Here is a 26925-nt window from a genome sequence, read left to right as displayed (position 1 = left end):
GATGAAGGCCGCACCGAGGACCAAAAACCCATGTGCACCCCTCCCCCCCGGAAAAAGAGGTAGTTTTGTAACTGATCATTTTGATGTATCTACATCCTTCTGTGATGTACCAAACACTAAAACTGTGAAAAGAAACACACTAAGATTATGTTAAAAAGACCCATCACCCACCAACCAAGTTGGTGGTATGCTTCATCATTGGGGTCCCACCGAGACACCTAGCATGTCACAGGTGTGCTGTGACACCTGATTATAGTGGAGCAGGTTTTGTCAGTTTTACTACACACACTGGTTGGATTTGGCACGAGGGTGAGTGATGGTTCAGTAGATCAAATTTTATTAACAAGAGATTTCACAAAAATTAAATATACTGTTAATAACTGAAAGGCCAAAAAACAGAACCAATGACTCACAACTCGTAAGCTGTAAAGCCGAGTCATGGCACCAACCGCTTTACAGTCCATTCACACAGCTTTCATACATGACATGCACAAGACCATTCACGCCGCCAGCCACGGGCCCAGCACATTACAACACTCGCATCAACAGACAGTGCCATTCAAGGGCCCATCACTTTCATACGCCCACATGCCTGATACAGCAATCACACCAGCTGATGTTAGTGTGTGGACTGGCATTTGGCTAGCAGTGTTTTGCAGTGGCCAACAGCAAGCCACTATTTACACCGCCAGCCAAGCGCCACTCCATCTACACCGCCAGCCAAGCGCCACTCTATGCGCACGCCATATATTTTTTTTAAACAACAAAGAAACCACTAATTAGAAATAAGTGCAAAACTACAAACACAAAAGCTATAACTAAATACATTACAAAAATGCCAACAGTGAAACTGAACATATGAAAATATAAAACAGGCAGGTTAAGCTCACGGTAGTTCCCAGTAATTTTTCGGGGTGTGGTAACTACTGAAACAGCAAGCCACACATAGCCCAGACTTTGAAGGACAGTCTGGGAAGTACATCAGGCTCTCCCTCCGGATACCTTTTTGGGCACAGACTCCACATTTCTTAGTGGGCAAGTCTTTTTTGGGAGTGGGAGGACTGTGATCAGGAAAGTGGCGATCTTTCAATCTAGCCCCATCATCCACCACTCCTACTCTAGTAACTCTTTCCTGTTACACCAAAAAAGGCTCTCTATTACTGACTCCTGAAATTTAACAAATGTCATCCTTTACTCAGGGGAACAATCCTTGAACACAATAAAAGCATTAAACGTTGGATGGCCAACTTTTATATATCACATGTAAGATTCACGAAGAGCAGTATAAGGTCCCAACTTCTAATCTACTCTATCAATATCACCCATGTGGTTATTGTAGTCCAAAATTCACGTAGGTTTGCGCACTTCCACAACCTGATCCCAAACAGTCACAGGGGAAGTACTCTCATCATGGATGGTAGTTAGCATGTACACATCCCTCCTGTCTGAAAATTTCACAGCTAGCAGCTCATTATTATGCAAGGCACTGCACTGTCCCCTCTCAAGTTTTTTACAGACAAGCTCCCTTGGATAGCCTTTCCGGTTAGAATGAACGGTGCCACAAGCAACAGTGTCCACTCTGAACAATTCCTTGAACAACTGCAAACCCAGTGTATAAGTTATCTATGTACAAATGGTGACCTTTGTTAAACGGTCATCTACCACGTTCCCACACAATTTTCTCACTAACTCCAAAAGTGGGTGGACAACTAGGGGGTCAATACTGGAATCCCTACCAGTGTAGACCGGGAAATTATACACATATCCTGCACTACTTTCAGACAGCATATACATCTTAATTCCATACCATGCCCTCTTGCTAGGAGTGTACTGCTTAAAAACCAAACGCCCCTTGAACAGGACCAAAGACTCATCCACACCTGTTTCTTTGCCTGGAACATACACCTCTGAAAACGGATCTACAGAATGACCAAGGAGATGCCTCATCTTAAAAAGACGGTCACAATCAGGGTGATTTTGTGGCAAGGCTAAAGCATTGTCAACAAAATACAGCATCCAAAGAAGAAGCAAATACCGATTACGAGGCATGGTTTGAGAAAATATAGCCATTGCCATCAAGGGACTAGTAGACCAATAAGAAGCCAGTGACAGATTTCTTATCAGCCCCATCAAAAAAGTCAAACCCAGGAACGTTTTCAACTCTTCCAGATTTGTGAGAATCCACTGGTTATCCCAAGATTGATGCCTAAGTCTGGCGGCGTTGTACCTCAAATTGGGCTCCCCATACAAATTAGTCTGCTCAACAATCTCTTCCAAAAATACATCGTCCATAAACCAGTGAAAGAAATTGACAGACAAAACGTTTTCCGAATTCACTCTACACCCTGGGAGATGAGTAAAGGCAGGCAACTGTGGCTGCCCCATGTTTGGGGTAACCCACTTGTCAGTTCTTCAAATGGAAAACCTTTCAGCCCCAAGCTGCTACAATATTGGCACATCAGTGTCCTCCTCTAAAACAGGCCCTTCATCTGCACTGAGAGTGGCTTCCTCATCAGAAGATTCCTCTCGGACAGAAAACTCACTTCGAGAATCTCTCACTTCTTCTTCTGCCTCAGATGCAGAGTCAATCTTATAATTATAGTCAGAATACGACTCAAAAAGCATGCCAACAACCTGCTGAGCGGTCACTCTGCGGCTAACCGTGATCCTTTCTTAGAAGTGTAAATTGACAAATGCGCCAACAACAACCAGCACTGTCTAAAATAAGTAATAAACAAAGTGTGGCTTTATCACAAAGAGTTATGTACTTAAAACTATACCACTCACTTGCCTGAAAAAGCTGGACTCACCAGCAACTACTCTGCACAGACACAGCAATCACCAATGAAATCCCACAAAAAAGAAAAAAAGAACAGCAAATTAGACATAAGACAACACAAATTTCACTGTGCACAAATCTAAAGACAATTTCACACACAAACCTGCATTTAATACACCACCTACAGACATGTCATTCATGCAAGGCAACAATAAAATTTTGAGCAAATTGTTTTTACTTACCTAAAACATGCAACTACGAAAACCGCAGGTCAACCACTGCCAAACGGCAAGGAGCCACAGCAAAGAAAGCAAAAGCTTTGAACTAGAACAAAAAGGAGAAATAAACTAGAACAAACAGGAGAAATGCCACCATGCATTAAGAAGTTTTCCCTGGTGCCTAAGTGGATTGTACCCCCTTTATGGGCAGATGGGCCTAAAACAATAGGCCGATCTGCCCCCAAGTGGCCAACAGTTCTGTGCTCCCTTTGTTCTGCGACCCTTGCCAAAGGGGGTGCCCTCCAACGCAAAAAATAACAAAGGAAAAAAAATCCCTGGCCTCTTGGTGGCTTCTGCCCCCCATGGGGGCAGATGGGCCTAAAAAAATATAAGCTGATCTGCCCCCAAGGGGGGTAGAAATGGCCATCAGTAATGTGCCCCCTTGGGAGGTGACCCTTACCAAAGGGCCCACCCAAAAAACATGCACACACACACACACAAGATCCCTGTTTCGTAAGGGGATTCTGCCCCCAGCAGATGGGCCTAAAAAAATAGGCTCTTCTGCCCCCAAGGGGGCCAGAAATGACCAACAGGTCTGTGCCCCCTTTCGGGGGTGACCCTTGCCAAAGGGGACACCCCCCAACACAAAACAAAACAAAGAAAAAAATCCCTGGCATCTTGGTGGCTTCTGACCCCCCCATGGGGGCAGAAGGGCATAATAAATAAGCCGAACTGGCCCCAAGGGGGGCAGGAATCGCCATCAGTCCTATACCCTTTTTGGGGGGTGACCCTTGCTCAAGGGGTGCCCCCCAAAAGACACACACATACACAATAATCCCCGAGGCCTAGTGGGTTTCGACCCCCTCGGGGGCCAAATCCATCAAAAGCATGGCCAATCCAGCCCTGGGGGGGGCAAAACATACAAAAAAATCATGCCCCCAGGGCAGCGACCCTTCCCCAAGGGGTCGCTTCCCTAAAGTATAAAAAATAAAGTGATCCCTGGTGTCTAGTGGGTTTCGACCCTCCCGGGGATCAGATCAGCTGAAAAAATGGCCAGTCTGGCCCACAGGTGGGTCGAAACACAAATACATTATTGCCCTCAGGGGAGTGACCCTTGTCTAACGAGTCGTTCCCCAAAATATACACATAAACAATCCCTGGTGTCTAGTGGGTCGATTCCTGCTCCACAATCGCAGCCTCGCCTGCTATCGTGGATTAGGAATCCACTCAAAACAGGCATGGGGGGAAGGAAAAACTCTTTCCTTTCCCCCTGTGTCTGTTTTCTCCCCCAACCGCCCCCATCAGGAGAAGGACTCACCTCTTTTGTTTTCTCTCCTATGGATGCGCTAAAAGCAAATGGCTTCCAGCACATCCCGGAAGCATTTGATGATGTCCGTGTGCTGTGTGCGCGCTGATGAGATCAGATTGCTGAGGATGGGAGGTCGGGGTGGAAGGAGAAGCGATTCCTCTTCTATCCCCAAATCGGGGGTGTGGGTGCGAGTCCCATGGGGGAGCACTGGCACTTCCCCCGTGGGCCAGGTGCAGGATGAGTTGGTCTTGTCCCCGGCACATGGGAACCGTGGCCGAGGACGAGGACACCTCGCCCCAGGCACCCAGAGGGTTAAATAAATGTGGAAATATATCATTTTACAACTCCATTTATCCTAAAAACTCAAAATAAATAGGGATAAATACCAATACAATCCCCAAAAAGTAAATATGGATAAATATTGACAGAAATGTTAAAACAATACATACCATAAAACTGGGAGCCCTGATTATAATGCTATTGATATTTGAAGTGTCTAAGATATCTAGACAATTTATGATTCTGGTTTTTCTTTTGCAGCAGCACAGATAGGTGGAGGGGAGTCATTAGCTTTGGACACCAAAGTGCAATTTGGATTTGAGAGCCCAGGGATACACTGTGTAGTTTTAGCCAGATTTGACAGTACAACTGTTGCCTCACCTTATGTGATTAATAAAAGAGTCCTTTCAGTGTCCTACTGAGAGAGGGACTTAGGATCCACCCACAAGTAGATTCCTCTGAGTACAGGATTAGGTTGAGCTGAATTTGTGTGCTTCCATTAAAAAGATTGTTTGAATTGCACGTTTTGGCTAATGACAAAGTTTATACTTGATACAGGAGGACTGAGTTGGCTATGTTGTCAAGCCAATGATCGTGATCTTTGCTATGGGCCTGATCAGTTTATTAGTAAATGTTATGTTAAAGGCTTTAGGCCTGACATATTTGGTATGAAAAGCATATGTTAAAATCATTAGGCCTTTAAGGGTTCATTGTTATCACTGTAAATAAAAACCTACAGGTAGGTTTCTTGTTACATCGAATCTCAAAGATGACAATAGCAGGCAAGAATTTGGTGTGGGTTACCCCCTCCGGCAAACTATGGCTATAGCTGATGTGCACTGAGAATCCTTATTAAGCACCATTAAGCCCCATTAGGAGAGTTAGAGGCATGTATATGAAAAGTGGCACTGCACTTAGTGCAGTACCACTTTTCTTGCGCCCCTTAGCGTCCCCCCTAACGCCACCATGTGTCCGCCATATTTAATATACGGCGCACCATGATGGTAGTTAGCATCAGAATTTTTGACGCTGGTTCAACGCTTAGCAGGCTAAGTGTAAAAAATGTTGACGCTAATTCTGCAAAGCATCCAGAGGCCCATTGTAACTGGCATTGTAAGTGCTGAAAAAAATGACGCAAAGAAATCTGTTAGATATCTTTGCGCCATTTTTCTAGCCCCCTAACGGGGGAATCCCCCTTTGCCAAAATTATGCATGGTGCAGGCATTATGCAGCTCAAAGGGTTAGAAAGTGGCGCAATGCATGCATTGCACCACTTTGTAAATATGGCACAGCTTTTTAGGCCATCTAACGCCTTAGTATCATAAAAAAAATGATGCTAATGTGGTGTTAGAATGTCGCTAGGCCCTCTTAAATCTTGGACTTAGTATTTTGCTTTGCCAACAGTAATTTTGCACACTTTTGCTATGTTATGAATGTATGCCTGATGGTTGCCTTGTGGGAAAGCTTATGCTTATTTCATTAGGGTTGAATTGGGTATGATGGCATATCAATGATAACAGCTATAGGTCCAATTGGTGTGCAGGGAAATGGTATGCCCAATTACAAAGGCCCGGCAAGTTTATTATGAAAAGATATTACAAAGTTTTAGGACTGATTTAATTTTTGTGAAGAGCATATGGTAAGCCCAATAGGCTAAAAATGAATTGTTATCACACTATGATACGGCTATCAGTTTATTATGAAAAGTTATGACAATTTAGGCCTGAAATATGAATTCTGAAATGTGTATGCTAAAATCAATAGGCATTTAAGAATGGATTGTTATTTCTCAGTATTAAAGTCTACTTATATGTTATTTTGTTAAATGAATTAGCACAGATAATGTTTGTAAGGAATTATGTTGCTACTTATGACTGCCTCTGACAAACCCTAATTGGAGACGATTTGCACTGATAATTTTTGCTAAAATCTCTTCCTAGCTATCTGCCAGGATCTTGTAATAATAAAAATCATGAAATAATACATCCATCCACATTCATAAATACAGTATATATCCAAATGGGTACATAGAAGGCTTCTGGCTTAGCTCTTGTCTGCCATTGGTCTGTCTGAGAGTCATTTGCACCCCACTTCCATCCAAGACCATAACTTTATGGGGTAATGGGTCAGTCCATATCCATCATTGGCTCTCTTGCTCTAAGAATGATGGCATTTTCTGATCACGTGTGTATATCCACCTGAAAATGAGTGCAATTCAGTTTCAGGGCTGTTTGGTGTGTTCTTTAGTTTTTAATTGTCTCCTTTTATAGTTCCCCTCTCTTTGTTTGCTTCTTCTCATTTGACTGTAATATTTCTTAAGAGTTAAGAGGATTCTACAGCCCTCCAGGCAGTGATAACAGGTTGCTTGCTTGCCGCTCATTTCATCTGCAAAGTGCCTCATCCCATGTAGCCCCATCCCATGTAGCCACTTCCATTATGGAACGCTGTTATCAATGGTACCATTCCAAGATGGCCAAGACATTGCTTCTATATGTGGTGGCCATGCTTGAACTTTAAAACGACAATATATTATTTACAGTACCTTTACAAGACAGTTCAATGTTTTGTTTTCTTATAGAAAGTATATGCCACCATATTTGGATAGCAGGGTGTTTTCTTTTTTTCTACTTGTATTCTTTTAATTTAGCTTGCATATGTTGCTGAGCTTGTGTGTGTTTTACTGCACTTGTGTCAGAGGGTAAATGCAAGAATGGGTCAGTGGTCTGATGACAGAATGTGCAAGTGCAAAGATGAGTGACAGAGGTCATGTATTGATGACTTGAGTGCCTGAATCCATCAATGATACAAAAGGCACTTTCATTCACAAGCCAGTGCTATTAGGAAAGGCCCTGTTTGTTAAATTCATAAAGCAGTGCTTAAGTGCCTGTCTGACTCTAAAATGACTGTCAGATTGCCTTTTTATTTTACATATTGAAATGGTCTGATCCCAAAATCCCCAAAACAAAGACCTATGAGTTCAGCAAATAAACTGTGGGCTTGCATGCCTTCTGGAAAGTCATCTGGCCATCCCGATCCTAAACACAACACCCACCTGCAGCCCAGTGCTTTTCGACAACGTTGGCATCAAGCGCATCTTCAATAAAAAAAGAAAACTTCCGATTGAACATCCGCTCCAGCAAATAAACGTGATGAGCTTTATCTGGGATTAATTAAAGAACAGCAGGGTCATTATGAGCATCATCAATATCACAGGGTACATCAAATTGTTCCAGGGGGTTTTATTTAGTGGGAAGCGCTGTTTTTCCTTAAGTTCATGAGCATTTTACTAGTGTTCAGATGAATCAACTTTAAAAAGCTCCTTTAGTGTGAATTTATAATTACCTGCTAAATTGCAAGAGAAAGCTGTACTACTGTCATAAAATTAAAATATCATCTTATACAATTAATAAAACACAGACACTTCCGCCCACTAAACACTTAAACCAAAACTGTTTATGGAACCTCTCCTACATAATAATAATGAAATGTTCATTAACTAGAATTTGCAATTACCTATTCGATCAATCTAGCTTTTCTACATAATTATCTTTGTCATTCTTTATAGTTCTTCTCTTTATTACAGTGCACATTTCTATCCTGTTTTCTGTCTGTCCCTTTGTCAAATCAGTCATACTCAATAGAGTTTACATGTCTCTCACAGTAACAGGGGCGGCTCCTCTGCAAAGGTGGAGGAGCGTCGCCCCGTTAAATTTACCAAGAAGGAAAAAATAAAATGATAACACACACTACGTTATTATCATTTCATTTTTCCTTGTGGGACTGGCCTGGAGGGAGGGGGCCAGACGAGGGCTATGTGCACACAAAGTGCGCATGTCTGTTTGGCCAGCTGTGTTGTGCCGGCTAAAAAGACATGCACACTTTGCATGTTCTCTACCCTTCTGTATAGCACAGACGTGTAGAGAAAATACCCAGGCTCCCATTCCCAGTCTAAGCAGCGAAGCAAGCTGCTCAGACCAATCACGCCCCTGCTTTCAGCAGCTTTGCAACTGTCTGGGAGCCTGTGCAGCCAGTAAGAGGACAGAGGGGAGATGAACACGTCTCCTCTCAAAGGTAAGTGTTTTTTGTTTTTTAAATGTTTTGTTTTTTAAAAGAATGCTCTCCCGCCTTTTCCCCCTGTCCCACCCCACAAACCCTGTTCAGTGGCAGCCACCACTGCACAGTAACACAATACATTTCTCAGGGCAATGCTAATAGGTTTGACTTTTATTTTCGAACGCTTGAAATCAGCGTTTGAGCATATCTGTGGTTTCATGGGCTAACACAATAAAGCCATATCTATTAGTTCATCAATGCTTGTTGAAATATTATGCACACCCATTGATGTGCGATTCTTCATAACTTCAAAATAATCGTTTTTGAGGTGATCAATTATATAAGCACTTATTTTACTTGTGGCATTTTATCCAAAAAATGTTTTGTACCATTAACGTAAGTAAGTAATCGGCCCGAATTTAGATTTAACAACAATTCATTGCTTGTATTTTGCCATGTTTTATTGAAACCTTGACATCAACTAGAAGATTTATCTTATTTAATAATTATTTGATTTTGAAGTTCTAGTATTGTGTTGAGTTTTTATGATTATATTTTGGAAATTGGGACATATTTTTCAAACTGTGTTTTAATCATGTTGTTTTTATAGATTTGTTTACACTGAAAGGCAATTCCAATGGCAAACCCTGCGTCTTTCCTTTTAATTATTATGGAAAATTATATGCTGACTGCACGACGGATGGGAGAAATGATAATCATCTCTGGTGTGCAACCACAACAAACTATGAAAAGGACAAAATGTATGGTTTTTGTCCAACGAAATGTAAGTATTACTTTAAATAGTTTACATGTTGTAGAATCCATAACATTGTCATTGGATAGTACCAAGAAAGAATATTTTGGGACAAAAGAAAAACATAACACACTCATATCAAATCTCCTTTAATTGTCCAAAAGTGGGTATTTGTTTAAGAATTAAATAAAATAGTGCGAGAACCAATATAAAGTTTGAATGCATGGACGTCATTTAGGGGTCGCCAGTGGTCACAGCTGCAACCCCTGGCATTGTCCTTGCTACTCCTGGCCTCAGAGTTGGCAAAATCAGCGCCAGGAATAAGTTGGTTGGGGCTCCACTCTGTTTTCTCTCGGCGTTTTTATTTCACTAACAGTGAAAAATGTGTCATTACTCACTGTTAGTGTGATAAAAAAATGGAGTATGAGTAGCTCTAACATAGCTTCCCCTGGCAGCTGAGGTAAGTAGAAAAAGGTGCTTTTAAATGTATGTTGTGCACGTGATTGCGGGTGACTGTGTTTATATGCAAGGGAGTATATATGTAAGTGTAAATGTGGGTATGTGTAAGAATGCATGTGTGAGAAACTGAAGGTCAAAGCGCGAATTATGTCACTACTGCCCCCCCCTAGCATTTTGGTGAATTGACGTTCATGTTTGAATGTGAATTTGGAATCATCACTGAGTGACCTGTAGAGTACAATTGACAACAAAAGGCCTCATTACGAGTTTGGCGGAGGGGATTACTCCATCACAATCGTGACGGATATTCCTCCCACCGTATTGCAATTTCCATTATATCCTATGGAACTTGTAAAATGGCTGCAGGCCCAAAGTGTCTAATCGAGGCAAATGCTCAATAAGAACTATTCTTGTTCTAAGTAAAGCATGCAGTCTATTGGACTTCATGCTAATCCTTTCACCTCTAAAACCATTTAGCACAGCACAAATATGTAATTCTTGCCATTATAGTATATTAGACTATAGCTTGGCTACTCAAGTGTTCCGGAACTTCGGGGAGACTCGCTGATTCATACTAAGAGGGGGAGTTCCAAGTTGGTTCGGGGTAGAGGCTATGTATGCAAGCATTGTAAATCCCTCTCTAGTATATTTTTGCTTTGTCTGCCGGTTTCCTGAATCTTTGTCATCTTAGTTTCTTGCTGTGCCTGGCAGCAATTATTAACACACCAGTGAGCTGCCTTCAAGGTCATTAAAAAAGCTAAAACTCGATCATACATTCTTCTATTATGACCTTGTGTGCCCCTTTGCATGCAAAAATGACTGCAGAAACTGGAACTGGCCCCTACTCTTCTTTGTTAATGGAAGCCTCCTCAGGTACTCGTTTATCTACTTCTTTGGTATTTTGTCTCAGATAATGCTGCTCCTTTGCTTCCCTTTGCTAAAGTGCAATTTCCTTTACAGCCAATTTCATAAGAAGTGATTTCCAGTATCGTAGTGGAAGTCCAGCTGTCCACAAGATCCTATTCTCTCTAAGTACCTTAATATGAATAACATATTTGTCCTTTCCCAACATAAGAGATGAGAAAGAAAGCAAAAAAGATTAGAAGAAACAAGTGATTGAGCACCACACAGCTTCCCTCTTAAACATTCGTCTTGATTGTCACAAATGCTTGTGTATTCCAAAGCACTTCAGCACCGCTCTCTTTTCAATTTAGGGCAAAGGGGTTCTGTTTGATTCTTGAAATTAGATTACATATCGGGAAATTAGACAATCTCATCTTTGAGACATGATGATGGTTCATTAGCCAACAATCAATTGAAACAGTGTGTGCCTTCCTGAGGTTTGCAGTTTTTTGTTAATGGGGAAAAAAACAAATGGAGACCTTTTGAGATTCCTTCCAGAATGCTAGTCTCCACTCTGGACTGGCACTAAACATCTGCAAGTCTATTTTAGTCTTGGTCCTGCACCAATAGAAACGGTTCAGGTCAAACTGCCAGAGTGACATGGTGGAAAAATTATGATGGACTGGAAAATGGCCACCAGAGGAGGTGGCTAGGATCAAGTCAGCACTCCTTTCATCACTTTGTTGTTTTTTTGAAGTTTATGCCCTACATGCTCTGAATATGCCCAGACATGGGCCCCAATCAATCAATCAATCAATAAAATACATTTCTTAAGTGCACTACTCACCCGGTAGAGTCTCAAGGCGCTGGGGGGGGGCAGTTACTGCACAAAAGCCATGTTTTTAGGTGCTTTCTGAAGGTTAGGAGGTCCTGGGAAATGGGTCGGTAGTTTGTGAGGTCTTCAGGGTCTGCTTTGGGTTTTTTGAGAAGAGCGTTGACATTGGCGTGCTTCCAAATATTTGGGAAGGTTGCGGTGTTGAAGGAACTGCTGATGACGGCCCTGAGCTGGGGAGCGATGATTTGGCTGGCCTTGTTGAAGATGTGGTGGGGGCAAGGGTCTGTTGGGAAGCCTGAGTGGATGGAGCTCATGGTTTTGCCGATTTCTTTGTCATTTGTGGGGCTCCAGGTGTTCAGTAAGTTGGTGCGGCAGGGTGTTGTGGTGTAGGTTGTATCAGTGGTGGTGATGGTGGTTGCTGATGATGTGAAGCTGTTGTGTATGTCTGCGATTTTGTGGTGGAAGTAGTTGGAGAGGGAGTTGCAGAGGTTTTGGGAGTGTGGAGGGTCGATGGTGCAGGATTTGGGTTTGGTGAGTTCTTTGATGATGGCAAAAAGTTCCTTGCTGTTGTGTGTGTTGTTGTCTATGCGTTCTTTGTAGAAGAACTGTTTGGTGGTCCGGATGAGTTGGTGGTGTTTGCGCATGGCTGTTTTGAGGGCGGAGAAGTTGCTCATTGAGGGTTCTTGGCGCCAGGCTTTCTTAATTTTTCAGCATTCTCGTTTGGAAGACTGAAGTTCTGTGGTGAACCAGGGGGCAGTGTTGATGGTGCGAGTGTTGTTGTTTGTTTTCAAAGGGGCGAGGGAGTCTGCGCAAGTTTCTAGCCATCGTGTGAGGTTGAGAACGGCGGTGTTGGGGTCGTGGTTATGGGAGGTGGAGCTTGTGCAAGGTTGGAGATCAGGTGTTCTTTGGAGATCTTGTTCCACTTGCGGTAGGGTGTAGTGTGTTATTGGTAGCGGGTGGTGGGTTTCATGATGGAGATGTGGACGCAGTGGTGGTCAGTCCAGTGGAGTTCGGTTGTGTGAGTGAAAGTGATGTGGCTGCTGGAGGTGAAGATGGAATCTAGCGTGTGCCCCGCTGAGTGGGTGGGTGAAGTGACCAGTTGCTTGAGGCCGAGGTTCGCGAGGTTGTCCAGCAGTGCCGTAGAGTTGCAGTCGTGGGTGCTTTCCAGGTGAAAGTTAAGGTCACCAAGGAGTTTGTAGTCTGTGGAGGTGAGGGCGTGGGAGCTGATAGTATCGGCGATGATGTCACAGAATGGGGGGCAGGGTCCTGGTGGTCTGTAGATGAGGGTTCCTCTTCGGGTGGTGTTGGCGTTGATGTGTACTTGAAAGTGTAGGTGTTCTTCGTTGTCTAGGGTGTCGTTGGTGTTGGTGGAAATTTTTATGGAGTTTTTGTATATTATGGCAATAACTCCTCCTTGTGTCAGAGGCTCAAGCTGCACCTCACCGATGAGGCTTGTGTTCCCTTTTGGTTTGTAGATTAGCAGTTTTTTCATGAGACGCAGGGATCTCTGTCCAGGAGCATACATTTTAATTTCTATCAGTCAGGGCTAAACGGAATATGTATGTGATAGTAGATTGAAACCACTTGCTTCCTTCCCCTTTGTGCAGAATTAATTATTTTAATAACTTCTTATTATTGCTACAGGACAAGACTAGGTAGGGTATACCAGAAGTCATGAATATGTTCCGAGCTGCAGCTCAAACTTCTGGAATAGGTTTGTATCACCAGAAAATTCTAATTGTCAGAATATATGTTGCCTGCCATGAATGAAAAGGTGTCTAATTGGACCGGCATGGCTTAGAGAAGTAGAGAATATGGCTTTGGTAAAGCAAAAACACATTAACTATATGCGTACAATTGTAAGATCTCACACACACCTGCCGTTTGGAAACATTGCTGTTATGAAGCACTTCACTCCCTGACAAATGTTCACTTAGTAGTAAATTAGTTGTGAAACTCATTCTGCTCCACATGTTACATATGTTTGCTATAGGGTAAGACTGGGGCAGGACACTAATGAGTACTCAAGGTGAAGCCAACGGATGAATTGCAGGCTTTCCTCACTTCAGACAAAACCCTAATTGAAAACACCAGCCAGACAAACCCACGATGATGTAATTCAATTTTTTACCTGACTGCTAGAGGTAGTAGGGTTTAGGTGGAAAAGGGGTGCTAGGATGTTAATGTGGGTAGTGTTGCTAGTGCATTGGTAGGGTAAGATGTTGTAGGGTATAGGGTAGAGGTACTGATAAACAGATAGTGGTAGTAGTCCTAAAATATTGGCAGATGGACAAGGTTATTGATAGGGGTAAAGATACTAGGGTGTATTCAAAGGTAAGGGTGCCCAGGAATAGGTAGGGATAGCGCTTCTGTAGTATTGGTAGATGGAGTTGTCCAAAGATATAGGCAACAACAGGTACTCTGGAATAGTAAAAGTCAGTGGTGATACAGGAAAATATGATAGAGGAACAATATCATTGCAGGGGTACTTCTGGGTGTAGGTATTTGGGTATGGACAGGGTTAGAGGACTTTGGTAAAGAAAAGGAGCATGGATGAGGCAAAGGGGGGAGGAATCAACTTGGGTACAGGAAGACAGATAAACAGTGGTGGAGAATAAACAGGGAACACAGAAAAGACAAAGAGGGTACATAGGGAGGGAAATATTGCAGATATGTGGGTATCTCCCAGAAATGGAATCTGTGTGATGCTAAAAAACACAAGAGCTGCACGGCACATTTAGACAAGAGAGCCATATAGCATAAATGATTATACATCATGTAAATTTAATTGATTTGGAAACACTGAGGAATCGGAGTTGTAGAGACAGATTCACATGAATTTGTTTCCTTAAATCCTGTTTCCTTAATTCCATGTTTCCTTAGATCCCTGATTCTCAGGAATCATAAACAAGCACAACAATTATTATTGTTATTTGCATTTTTTACCTCTTTTTTACATCCCAGTTTTGAGCACCGACAATAGCGTCTACCTGGTCACTGTACACATCACCTTGCATCCCAGGTCCTTTAAAATGTGTTGGAGTAAAATGATGGTGAGCAGGCAGAAGTATAGCTTATTATCCATTCACTAGCGAAATTGGACAACGTATAATAACATCAATATGCAAAGATAATATACTGATTACCAGCACTGATACATATGATACACATATTTTATATATAGTTTCATATCATATAACTACTTAATTGTTATTTCAGTATACATTATTTCAACATAATAGACGTTTTTAATCTATTTCTTAGATAACAGTGATGCTTGGAACATGGATCCGTTGACCGGCGTGTACTACCAGTTAAACCCCCAAGCTGCAGTTACATGGCACCAAGCTAGGATAAGCTGCAAGCAGCAAAATGCAGACCTGTTAAGTATCACAGAGCTACACGAGCAAACATATATTGCAGGTAAGAAACCGCAAAGCTACACCATCGGTAGTTACACTGTTGTGTAGCCATTTTAGTTCTAGCTTTATGTATGTTATTTTAGCACACTAGGCCTGCTGCTGTGCACTTTAACCTAGATATATTTTATTCAGCTTCGTTTATTATTCTTACAATAGCCACTTTTGCAGACTTGTTTTATTTCTCTCTATCTAGCTGTTTTTGCCTAGCCCAGCACTGCGTTCTCAAACAAGACATTCTTGCTCACTCTGTGCTTCTTTCAAGGCTGCAGTAAGATAGGTTGCCGGTGAACGTGGTACAAGTTTTGTCTCTGACATTCACAGAAAAACACACATCCTTACTTAGGGACATTTTATCAGAACATCTCTTGCCCTGTCCCTTACATGTTAGAGGGAGATTCCAGCCAGAGAAACACGACTGTATGATGATGGCTGAACTCTTCACTACAGCTGCTTATTCAGACTTCAGGCGTTGCTCAGGTATGGGGGATGATGTCTTCCCAGGGGAACCTGAAAGGCAGAATTAGAGCTTAATGAGCTGTGCTCTATTATAGCCTAGGTAGGAATTAGTCTATTGACAATATGGTAGCGTTATTTCTATAATGCACTCTCCTTGTCACCATTTTAATCTTGTCATGCTGTATCGTCCTGGTTATTGCAGCACATGCTTTGCTATCTAAGATGCAGTTGCTTCATTAAAATCTTATTGAAATATATACTGCCTCTGTTTGTCATTGTGTATGTGAGACTAATGTAACGAGAGAAGCAGATGAGACCTGAGTGGCCATGGTTCCCCTGAGAAATCAATTATGTCATGCGCTCGGCTGCCCAATCATCCTTGCCTTTGGGTAGAGATGAGGCACTACTAGTTAGCCTGAACAAATCCCAGATTAGGGTGACAGGTGTCACCTGTAGTGGGTCAGACTCAGTCTCCCACACTGATGGCGATTCTGCCGCTCATAATACAGTAGTCTCATTTGAATAATGAGAGCCTGCGTGACAACACAAAACGTTTTATTTCAAGTTTTGGTTAAATCCCTCAAACTGAAGTCAGGCATTTATAATGTTCATGAATAAGTTCATAACTAGTGAACACTACGAGTGATATTGCCCACAGAGACCTCGAGTGAACAACTTTTCAGCAGAGCCCTGGTTAAAGTGCACAATATGGGGAGTGTGTGCTGCACAGCAAATTGAACTGCACTGAATTCTAAGTATGTACGTCTGTTATAGTTACGAATTGCCCACTTACACATTTGGAAGCACAGTTTGAATACATATATGTGGTTTGTTGTAAATTGTTTTGGAATTAGAATGGAACATGCACAAATATGTTTTTGCATCACATGCACAAAAACACTTGCATTCAGAATTTGGTGGGTGTGGTGTTGAAATTGGGGATCAAGGGTGTATGATGCCCTAAATCTCTGGGGGGAAAATGGACAGCTACGGAGAGCCGAACCAGGGTGTAGTGAGCCACCCAGCCACTACGATATATTGTATACCGCATACACCCCAAAGGCCGGGCGCGGCCAGAGGGGATAAATAAAGGTGTCCCTACCACTTGAGGCAGAGCACATAACAACTAACTACCCTTTGTGTCACGTCACATTACTGCCGTGCAATAATGCCCTGCCTGGCCTGTGATATATGGTCACCCCCAAGATCCAATACAAGGGTCTGGCTTGGCTGTAAAAGCCAAAAAATGAGCCGAGCCATCAAAAGATGTAAATCAGACAACAATTGTCATGAATAAATACAATAAGAACTTCGCAATACATCATATTCAACATTTCTCAGTATCTCGAATAAAATGTGCAATTATTTCACTGAACTGAGTAACATTTACTGAAAGCCATCTTTTGTAAACATGAAACTTTCTTAAATACCCCATGCCCTGATGACGTTGCTACAAGTTACCCAAAATGTGGCACTTTGTCATGTTTTCTATTTCTACAGTGTGTATTATTAATAAATGTGAATCATGCTTATTTAATATTAACTACATAAAAGTGAGTTTTTTCAATCAATTCTATATATTTGGCCTATAAGCCATAAAATACATAGGGATAAAATAAAGGCAATAATAAATATACAAAAAAATCTAAAAAGATATCGGACTTCACAAGCCAAAAACTTCCGCTTTCTGAGCCATACAGTAAAACCGGAATGCGCTACAAGAGCCATATTTCAATCTGTGTAAAACTCAAGTCGGCAGAGCAGGTTTTAAGTTTCAAATGCCTATGACTCTTAAAAGGGACAATAAAAAGTTACGGCTTGGTGCGCGGTATAATGGGCAAATGTGTCTCGTCTTCAGTAAAGCTGGTGCAGATTGGGAAGAATAATTATCCTATTTGGAAGCGAAAAAACTGTGGCAACATACATACACACCCTGAATTTCAGACTGAGTTTTATCTAAAACTGGAGTGACATTGTCTAAAATAGCTCACATTTAGGCATATATTTACGCATTAGAATGTCTTGGTCCGGGTCTATGCTGGGTATTGAACATCTTACCTCAGACCACAGCTGATATGCTGACTTTATAAGTGAGGAGCTATCAGTTGTAATCAGGCTAGGGCAGTCACAGAAATGTAAAAGACTGATTTGCCTCTAGCATGTTCCTAGCAACCTGGACCAGCCTAAGGCCATACTGTTGGAATAACCCAGGACTTGACCAAGAGCATCTTGAAGTGTCTGAGCTCTGGGGTGCCCCAGAATCTTATAGAATATGAGTGTGCCCCAAAATAAGAGGGGTCTAAGTGAGGTGTCTGTAGGGTACAGATCCTGTAATGAACACTGTAGGTCAGTGCTTTGTGTTTAGATATTCAGTTATTTTTATTTAATTAGTGGTAGTTAATGGAGCTCAATAAATACACTTTTCGTACCTTAAATCAAACTGACAGTGTACACACATGTATTCTTACTCATAGTCTTAAGATTTAAAGTGTGCTTTTCTGTTTGGACTATTTGCACAGCCATGAAAATCAAACAAAGTGACAGAATATGCCTGACTAAAATAATGCTGCACTTCGCAAAAGTTTGAACCTAAGGAGCAAGCTCTATGTGCACCAGTGGTAACTTTAACATAAATTAGCATCTCCTGCCTTCCCCTACTCAGCTGGCATGTCTGGCATGAAAAGAGAATATTTTAGGAGAGGCTTCACAGCTCATAGACCGCAAATAAATCATTAATTAAAAAAAAAGTGGTCTTACAGCCCCCATAGAGTTTGTTCCTGAGTGTACAGCGCTCCAAGGAGATTTATGAGATGTGTACCATGGCTTCAGAGAGACGTGCTGTCTGTCACTGTTTAATATTCATCTGCACTTCAAAATCTGAGAGTGAAGAGAAAATATTCAGTGTTGGTAAAATAATTTTCACAGTGAGGGAGCTGCCATCAATGTTACATCACTGAAGAAATGGGGATTGTGAAGAATCCAAGCACCACACAAAGATCAGGTAATGCAAATGAGCTGCACCCATTCAGCAGGATTGTCGTAAAAGTGTGTATGTTGCGAGTGGAACATTTTGGACATGTTTGAGCATTTCAATTACAAGTAATTGAAAGGTTTCTCTTAGAAATAAACTGACATCCTACCTCCTTTCCTTTCACACTCTCAGTACCCCAGCAAGTCTGTCAGATAGTTCAGTTTACAAAATCGTATAACTTTGCAGCTAGAGAAATAAAAGTAAACAAAAAAATATGCAGCAATTTGTCAAAAGACATAGCCTGACATTTGGCTTCTGTCTTTAACACACAGAAAATGTGACAAGATAAAAACAAAACTTAAAGGCCTTCAGAACTGCAGCGTAGTTATTTTTGGGGGTTCTGCAACAACTATGGAAATATTGTTCCCTTGGTCCCCCTACTCTAAAGTCAGAGGGGGTAAATCCCCATACATCATGGTCCCTACGCCTATAGGGGGTAGTAGGAAAGTAGGTTATTAGTAGCTGAAGCATGCCCCTTCAGCTAGTAATAAAACCACAGTCACTAATAAGGTCCTGTCAAGTCTCAATAAATTAATCCTTGCTCAACCTTTGGTAACTTGGCAATGAGCAGTCAGGCTTAATTTAGGAGACATGTATGTGTAAATAATGTAATGTAATAAAAACAGTAACTAAAAAGACATAACACAGCAAAATACTACACACTAATTTATAAAAATAGAGAATATTTTTATCTTTATAATGACACCAACATGACAAAAATCCAAAGTAGGGAACTGGAGATATGAATTTTTCAAAGAATAAATAAAATTGTTCATTCTAGCACCAAAAGGCATAAAGCTCCAACTGCGGGTATCTGGTCATGCTAGAATGGGACAAAGTCAAAGTTTTGGGCTGACGGCGATGGAGCACAGGGACAGATACGTAAAGCGGTAGGTCCAGATCAAGATTTTACCTTCAAGCTTTTTCTTTCAACATCAAGCGATTGGGTCTTCAGATCAGGATTTTGATTTGACGAAGGCTGACTTCCAAAGCACAATGCCACGGTGAGCCTTGGAGGTCTTTGTCTTCATCATCAACTAACTCCAGAGCTTTCAGGGGGGCATACCTGTGCTGGCAGGCCAAGTCACAGTTTGAAGTTGCCGGCTTAACTCTTGTCATCGATGCCGGTCTTCTTCTGGAGATTTTTCACAAAAATTGCCAAATGTTCCCAAAATTTCAGATCTTCTTCTGAAAGGTGCCCAGTGGGTCAGAATGGGTCCAGAGCACCAACAATGGGTTTAGAAGCTGTGGTTTACCTCTTGGGGCCTGGGACTCCAGCTCCCACAATACACCTGGTCAGCCCAGGTAAATACAGGTAAAGATGGTCAGCTGGAGTTGTTCTCTTAGCGGATGTTGCAGGTGGCTTCTTTCAGCACATTTCTGATGTAGAGGGAGTCCACTCCTGATCCTTGAAGAAATGCAAAGTCCTTCTTATGTGGAACCTTTCAAGTGCAGCAGGTACAGTCCTTCTGAGTGCAGTCCTCTGCTGTGCGGTCTCATAGTCCACTAGGGCTTCTTCTTCAGATGTTTCAGGCAAGGATCTGAAGGGGTCCTGCAGACCTCCCATATTTATTTCACATTTTGGGCTGGCAAGTGGGGATGCACCCCCAAACAATGGGGTTCAAGGTTCACTTTGATGACTGCTTCCTGGCACATTTTACCCCCAGAATGCATAATCCTAAAAAAATTTAATGGAGACAATCTCTCCATGAAGTGCAGGTCTGGCTAACCCGACCCACAGGTGTGGCTGACTTTTCCCTATATTCCCCTTCCTGCTGCTCTCCTAATCTAATTAGGGTGGCTCCCAGATGACTGGGGATTGAGGCAGTAGGGGCTGGCTTGTGTCCTATGACTTCTGTGCTTTTACGTCCAGTTTATCTCCTCAGTCCCCTTCCCATCCTGGCTTCTCAAGGAACTAAATATCCTCCAACCAAATGGCTGTATCCTTTTAGCTCTGAGGCCTCTTCACACCTACTCAGGAAGCAGCTTGGCTCAGGCTGTAAAGTGGCTGACCACTCAGAATAGGCTGCTGCAGGGCTGGTTTTGCTAACTTCAGGATGGTAAGTTATAAAACTACTTTCCTTCAATAGTTATAACAAATCCAACCTTGGCAAGTTGTTGATATTAGCATATGAGGCTAGCAGCCCTACAAAAGTGATAACAACTTTGGCTATTTTTCCTCACCAGGGCATATACAACATATTTTATATTGTCCCTGCTTTTTATAACAAGGCATCCTACCATTGGGTCACCTGTAGCAGTCCTGAAGGGTGACTTTTATATATAATGAAAAGGCAGTTTTTCACTTTGGAAGTAATTTTAATTCCAAAGTCGAATTTGGGCACATTTTAATTTTACAACCAGCCTGCAAGGCAGGCCTGGCTTTAAAATGACACCAGACACCACAGCAGTGCAGACTTAATTGCACTCTACACCCTACACCTACATGCCCTACCATATACTAGAGACTTAGAGGTAGCTTGTCTTAACCAGTTAGAATTATACCGATTACCATATACCTTTTAAGCACACAGTACTGGTTAACAGATCCCAGGGTACTTTTAGAGTAAGTAACCACCAGAATCAGTCAAAAAATAGGGGTGGTCAGGGTAAAAAGGATGACTTTCTGGATACAATGAATGAGGGGCTAGTGCGGGTGTGCAGTGGCATCAGGTAAATAGATCACCCCTTAGTGATAACTCATTTATGTTGCCACAAAGTACATGTGATGTATACAATGCTCCTTTGCCATAGGATGGTAGGCCTGATTGGCCATTACTTACAACTACACCAAAAAAGCAAATGAAACAAGTGCACATGAAGTCAAATAGCCTTTCTAAATGTAGGCTTGCAGTGCAAATTTACTCATTGCACGTCTGAATCATAATGTTTTACACAAGCAGTCTGGAGGTTTACATTGAGTCAATTTGAATTAATACATTTTCTTGAATACTTCATGTTGCAGTCTGAATTTCCTGTACGAACTGCCAAAAGACTGGCAAACAAGGAAGACACAGCAACATCATGATTCCACGTTACATACAAATATTGTTTCTGGTACAATGTCCCATTTACCCCAAAATGGGATTACAACCTGACCACAATTTGTGCAACTCGAGGATTATGCATACAGTATTTTTACCTGGTACAACATGGTAAAAATTCTGCAGCACACGCTGAAAGAGGAAAACACCTCAAGTGTTTGTTTTTGTTCAGGAAGGTGTCTCTTCCTGCATCAAAACAATCCTGCCTGTAACACAGATGCCCTTGCTTGGCGTTAGGCATCCAAAAACGTGCCAGACTTATAAAAGGGAGCAGGAATGGGCCATATCTTTATATAAATGGTGCCCTCTTACCCGCTCCCTTTCTTTTAGCGCATTGCAAAAAGGTGTCTTGCTGCATTGCACTCCGTCAAAAATAATAAATATGGCCCGAAGTAACTATCTAAACCAGTGCAGTTGTTTTTTACAAGTTTTTTAATGTGCCATAAATAATAATACATTTCAGACAATGTTTGGTAATTTTGTTTTATATATAAACCCCTTCGCTGCCTGGCCTTTTCCCCTCCTGTGCCGAGCCTTTTTTTGGCTATTAAGGGCAGTTCGCGCTTAGGCCCTGTTAGAAATGGGGTCTTTGGTTGACAGTCAGGTTACCCCCTGTTCAAGCAAGGACCCTCACTCTAGTCAGGGTAAAAGAGAATCACCCTCAGCTAACCCCTGCTTACCCCCTTGGTAGCTTGGCAGAGCAGTAGGCTTAACTTCAGAGTGCTAGGTGTAAAGTATTTGTACCAACACACACAGCAACTTAATGGAAACACTACAAAATGACACAACACTGGTTTAGAAAAATAGGAAATATTTATCTAAACAAAATAAGACCAAAACAACAAAAATCCAACATACACAAGTCAAGTTATGAATTTTTAAAGATTAAACTCAAAAATAGCGCTTAGAAACAAAAATGCTTCGATGAGATGTTAACACGGCGTCGTGACGGAGTCGTGCCCAACAAGCCGACACCAGCGGCGCCGGACACGGAGTCGTGTAGACCCCCAAGTACAGTACCTTTGGTGAAGAGTGAAAACAAGCCGATGCGCGAAGTCGGGGATCGCGGCGTCTGTGCGAAACGTTGAATCCGCGCACTTCGAGCGGCGTCAGTCACGACGTGGTGCGGCGACTTCCACGGAGTCGCGGACTTCAGCGGGGCTGCTGCAGTGTCGGGCCTGCAAAGAGCGTTGCGTTCCAGCGAAGGTCACGGCGTCAGGTGCAGGCGGCGTTACTGGATTCAGCAGCGGCGTCGGTCCGAAGTCGTCCGAAGTCGATTTCCTTGGATTTCCACCAGCTTTCCTTTCAAGGGCCCAGGGACTGGATCGGGCACCACTTGTCAGAGCAGGAGTCTCTCCAGAGACTCCAGGTGCTGGCAGAGAGAAGTCTTTGCTGTCCCTGAGACTTCAAACAACAGGAGGCAAGCTCTAAATCAAGCCCTTGGAGATTTCTTCACAAGATGGAAGGCACACAAAGTCCCGTCTTTGCCCTCTTACTCTGGCAGAAGCAGCACTGCAGGAAAGCTCCACAAAGCACAGTCACAGGCAGGGCAGCACTTCTTCCTCAGCTATCAGCTCTTCTCCAGGCAGAGGTTCCTCTTGGTTCCAGAAGTTTTTCTCCAGTCTGTAGATTTGGGTGCCCTTCTTATACCCATTTTAGTCTTTGAAGTCACCTTTCTTCAAAGGGGACTCACACCTACTTGTGAAATCCAGCCTTGCCCAGGCAAGTCAGACACACAGCAGGTGGTTGGAGCCAGCATTGTGAGAGGCAGGCACAGTCCTTTCAGATGAGAGTGACCACTCCACCCCTCCCTCCTAGCAGAGATGGCTAATCAGGAAATGCAGGTTACACCCCAGCCCCCTTTGTGTCACTGTCTGGTGTGAGGTGAAAAACAACCCAACTGTCAAACTGACCCAGACAGGGAATCCACAAACACGGCAGAGTCACAGAATGGTTTAAGCAAGGAAATGCTCACTTTCTAAAAGTGGCATTTTCAAACGCACAATCTTAAAATCAACTTTACTAAAAGATGTATTTTTACATTGTGAGTTCAGGGACCCCAAACTCCACATGTCCATCTACTCTCTAGGGGAATCTACACTTTAATCATATTTAAAGGTAGCCCCCATGTTATCCTATGAGAGAGACAGGCCTTGCAACAGTGAAAAACGAAGTTGGCAGTAGTTCACTGTCAGGACATATAAACCACATTACTATATGTCCTACCTTATCCATACACTGCACCCTGCCCTTAGGGCTACCTAGGGCCTACCTTAGGGGTGCCTTACATGTAAGAAAAGGGAAGGTTTAGGCCTGGCAAGTGGGTACACTTGCCAAGTCGAATTTACAGTGTAAAAATACACACACAGACACTGCAGTGGCAGGTCTGAGACATGATTACAGAGTTACTTGTGTGGGTGGCACAACCAGTGCTGCAGGCCCACTAGTAACATTTGATTTACAGGCCCTGGGCACCTCTAGTGCACTTTACTAGGGACTTAACTGTAAAACAAATATGCCAATCATGGAGAACCAATTACGTACACATTTTAAACAGGTGCCCTTGCACTTTAGCACTGGTTAGCAGTGGTAAAGTGCCCAGAGTAACAAAAACAGTAAAATCAGAGTCCAGCACACATCAACAACCTGGGGAACAGAGGCAAAAAGTTAAGGGAGACCACGCCAAGGATCAAAAGTCTAACACGTGTCCCCCCCAGCTAAAAGTGGGGAGCAACTACCCAACCTCATGGGAGTTCTCATCACTAAGGCGGAAGAACCTGGACAGACCATCAGCATTGGCGTGCTCTGTACCAGGACGATGTTCCACCGTAAAGTCCATCCCCTGTAGGGAAATGGACCACCTCAACAGTTTTGGATTCTCACCACTCATCTGCATTAACCATCTGAGGGGCCTGTGGTCGGTCTGAACTCGGAAGTGAGTCCCAGACAAGTAGGGTCTTAGCTTCTTCAGTGCCCAGACCACAGCAAACGCTTCACGTTCTATGGCACTCCACCTACGTTCCCTGGGTAGTAACCTCCTGCTAATGAAGGCTACAGGTTGATCTATGCCCTCTTCATTAAGCTGTGAGAGTACTGCTCCAATACCATGCTCTGAGGCGTCTGTTTGCACAACAAACTCCTTGGAGTAGTCAGGTGCCTGCAGCACAGGTGCTGTGCACATGGCAGCCTTCAGGGCATCAAAAGCGTTCTGGCAAGCCTCTGTCCAGATCACTTTCTTGGGTTGCTTCTTAGAAGTCAACTCAGTTAAGGGGGTAACAATGGTACCATATCCCTTAACAAACCTCCGGTAATATCCTGTGAGACCTAAAAAGGCTCTCACTTCAGTCTGGGTCTTGGGAGGCTCCCAAGCCAGAATCGTGTCAATCTTAGGCTGTAGGGGTGCCACCTGGCCACTCCCCACCTGGTGTCCTAAGTACACCACAGAACCCTGCCCTATTTGGCACTTGCTCGCCTTAATAGTGAGGCCTGCCTGCCTCTAACACTCTCCAGAGGTGTTGCAGGTGTTCCTCCCATGTGGAACTAAACACAGCAATGTCATCCAGGTAGGCGGCACTGAACTCATCCAGTACTGCCAACACCTGGTTGACCAACCTCTGAAAGGTGGCAGGGACATTCTTCATCCCAAAGGGCATCACATTGAAGTGGAAGTGCCCATCTGGGGTAGAGAATGCTGACCTCTCCTTTGCCCCCTCAGTTAAGGCAATCTGCCAGTACCCAGATGCTAAATCAAACGTACTGAGGTACTTGGCAGCTCCTAACCGATCAATGAGCTCATCAGCTCGGGGGATGGGGTGTGCGTCAGTCTTGCTGACCGCATTGAGACCCCGGTAGTCCACACAGAACCTAAGTTCTAGAGTGGCACCAGGAGCAGCAGCCTTTGGGACCAAGACCACTGGGCTGGCCCAAGGACTGCTGGAGTGCTCAATAACCCCTAGGGTTAACATTTTGGAGACTTCCTCCTTAATGCAAGCCCTGACCCTGTCAGTCACCCTGTAAACCTTATGTTTAACAGGTGTACTGTCCCCAGTGTCCACATCATGTGTGCACATATGTGTGACTCCTGGGATCAGGGAAAACAGCGAGGTGAACTGTCCCAGCACGTGGCGACAGTCCCTCTGCTGTTCCTCAGTCAGGGAGGGGGAGAGGATCACTCCCTCCACAGACCCATCTTTCTCTCCTGCAGACAGGAGGTCAGGAAGAGGCTCGCTCTCTTCCTCCACCCCGTCATCTGTCGCTAGGAGCATGGATAGCTCAGTTCGCTCAAAGTGTGGTTTGAGGCGGTTGACATGTAGGACCCTCAAAGGGTTTCTGGGAGATTGCAAGTCTACCAGATAGGTGACCTCGCTCTTTCTTTCCACCACCTCAAAAGGCCCAGTCCACCTATCATGGAGAGCCCTAGGCTCCACTGGTGCCATGACCCACACTTTTTGTCCAGGCTGAAACTCAACCAGAGTGGTATTCTGGTCGTACCACCGTTTCATATCCTCCTGGCTTGCTTCCAGGTTCTCCTGAGCGAGACTCCTGAAGCGGGCAGTCTGGTTTCTTAGTGCCAGCATGTAGCTAAATACATCCTGGGGTGGTTTACTAGGAGCTTTCTCCAAAGCCTCCTTCACCAGACTGAGCGGTCCCCTCACAGGGTGGCCATAGATGAGCTCAAAGGGGCTAAAGCCAAGTCCCTTTTGAGGCACCTCCCTGTAAGCGAACAGAAGGCATGGCAAGAGAACGTCCCACTTACGCCTTAAGGGCTCTGACAGGCCCTGAATCATGCCTTTCAAGGTGCGGTTGAATCTCTCAACCAGACCATTACTTTGGGGGTGGTAAGGGGTGGTGAACTTGTAGGTTACCCCACACACCTTCCACAGAGACTTCATATAAGTGGATATGAAGTTTATACCTCTATCAGATACCACCTCCTTGGGGAACCCCATGCGGGTAAAAACCCCCATCAAGGCACGTCCCACCACGGGGGCAGTGACCGTCCTTAGAGGAATGGCTTCTGGGTACCGTGTGGCATGGTCTACCAAGACCAGGATGAAACCTGTTGCCCATGGCTGTCTTGGGATCCAGAGGCCCCACAATGTCAATTCCTACCCTTTCAAAGGGAGTGCTGACTACAGGTAAAGGTTGGAGGGGAGCTTTGCATTTCCCCCCACTCTTGCCACTTGCCTGACAAGTCTGACAAGACCTACAATAAGCAGCTGACTGCTTGTGCATCAAGGGCCAGTAAAAGTGGGAGACAAGCCTCTTATAGGTCTTGTCCTGCCCTAGATGTCCTGCCAAAGGCACATCATGATCCAAACCCAGTAGGAAGGCCCTGAAGCACTGGGGTACCACCAGCATACGAGCTGACCCAGGCTCAGGAACCTTAGGCTCACTGTACAGGAGGCCATCCTCCCAATAAATCAGGTGAGTACCTGGCGCC

General features: G+C 43.6%; 1 protein-coding gene across 1 annotated transcript in view; it reads left to right on the top strand.

Moving 5' to 3' along the window:
• LOC138261947 (macrophage mannose receptor 1-like) overlaps nt 1–26925 on the top strand; it is a 683716-nt gene that overhangs the window by 37360 nt on the left and 619431 nt on the right. The window contains exons 3-4 of the mRNA XM_069211540.1: nt 9249–9422; nt 14794–14952. Of these exons, the coding sequence (XP_069067641.1) occupies nt 9249–9422; nt 14794–14952 (333 nt within the window). The remainder of the gene's footprint in view (nt 1–9248; nt 9423–14793; nt 14953–26925) is intronic.

The sequence above is a fragment of the Pleurodeles waltl genome, chromosome 10 (genome assembly GCF_031143425.1).
Source record: "Pleurodeles waltl isolate 20211129_DDA chromosome 10, aPleWal1.hap1.20221129, whole genome shotgun sequence".
Lineage (NCBI taxonomy): Eukaryota > Metazoa > Chordata > Amphibia > Caudata > Salamandridae > Pleurodeles > Pleurodeles waltl.
Note: the sequence above shows the minus strand (reverse complement) of the source record. Positions and strands in the feature narration are given on the sequence as shown.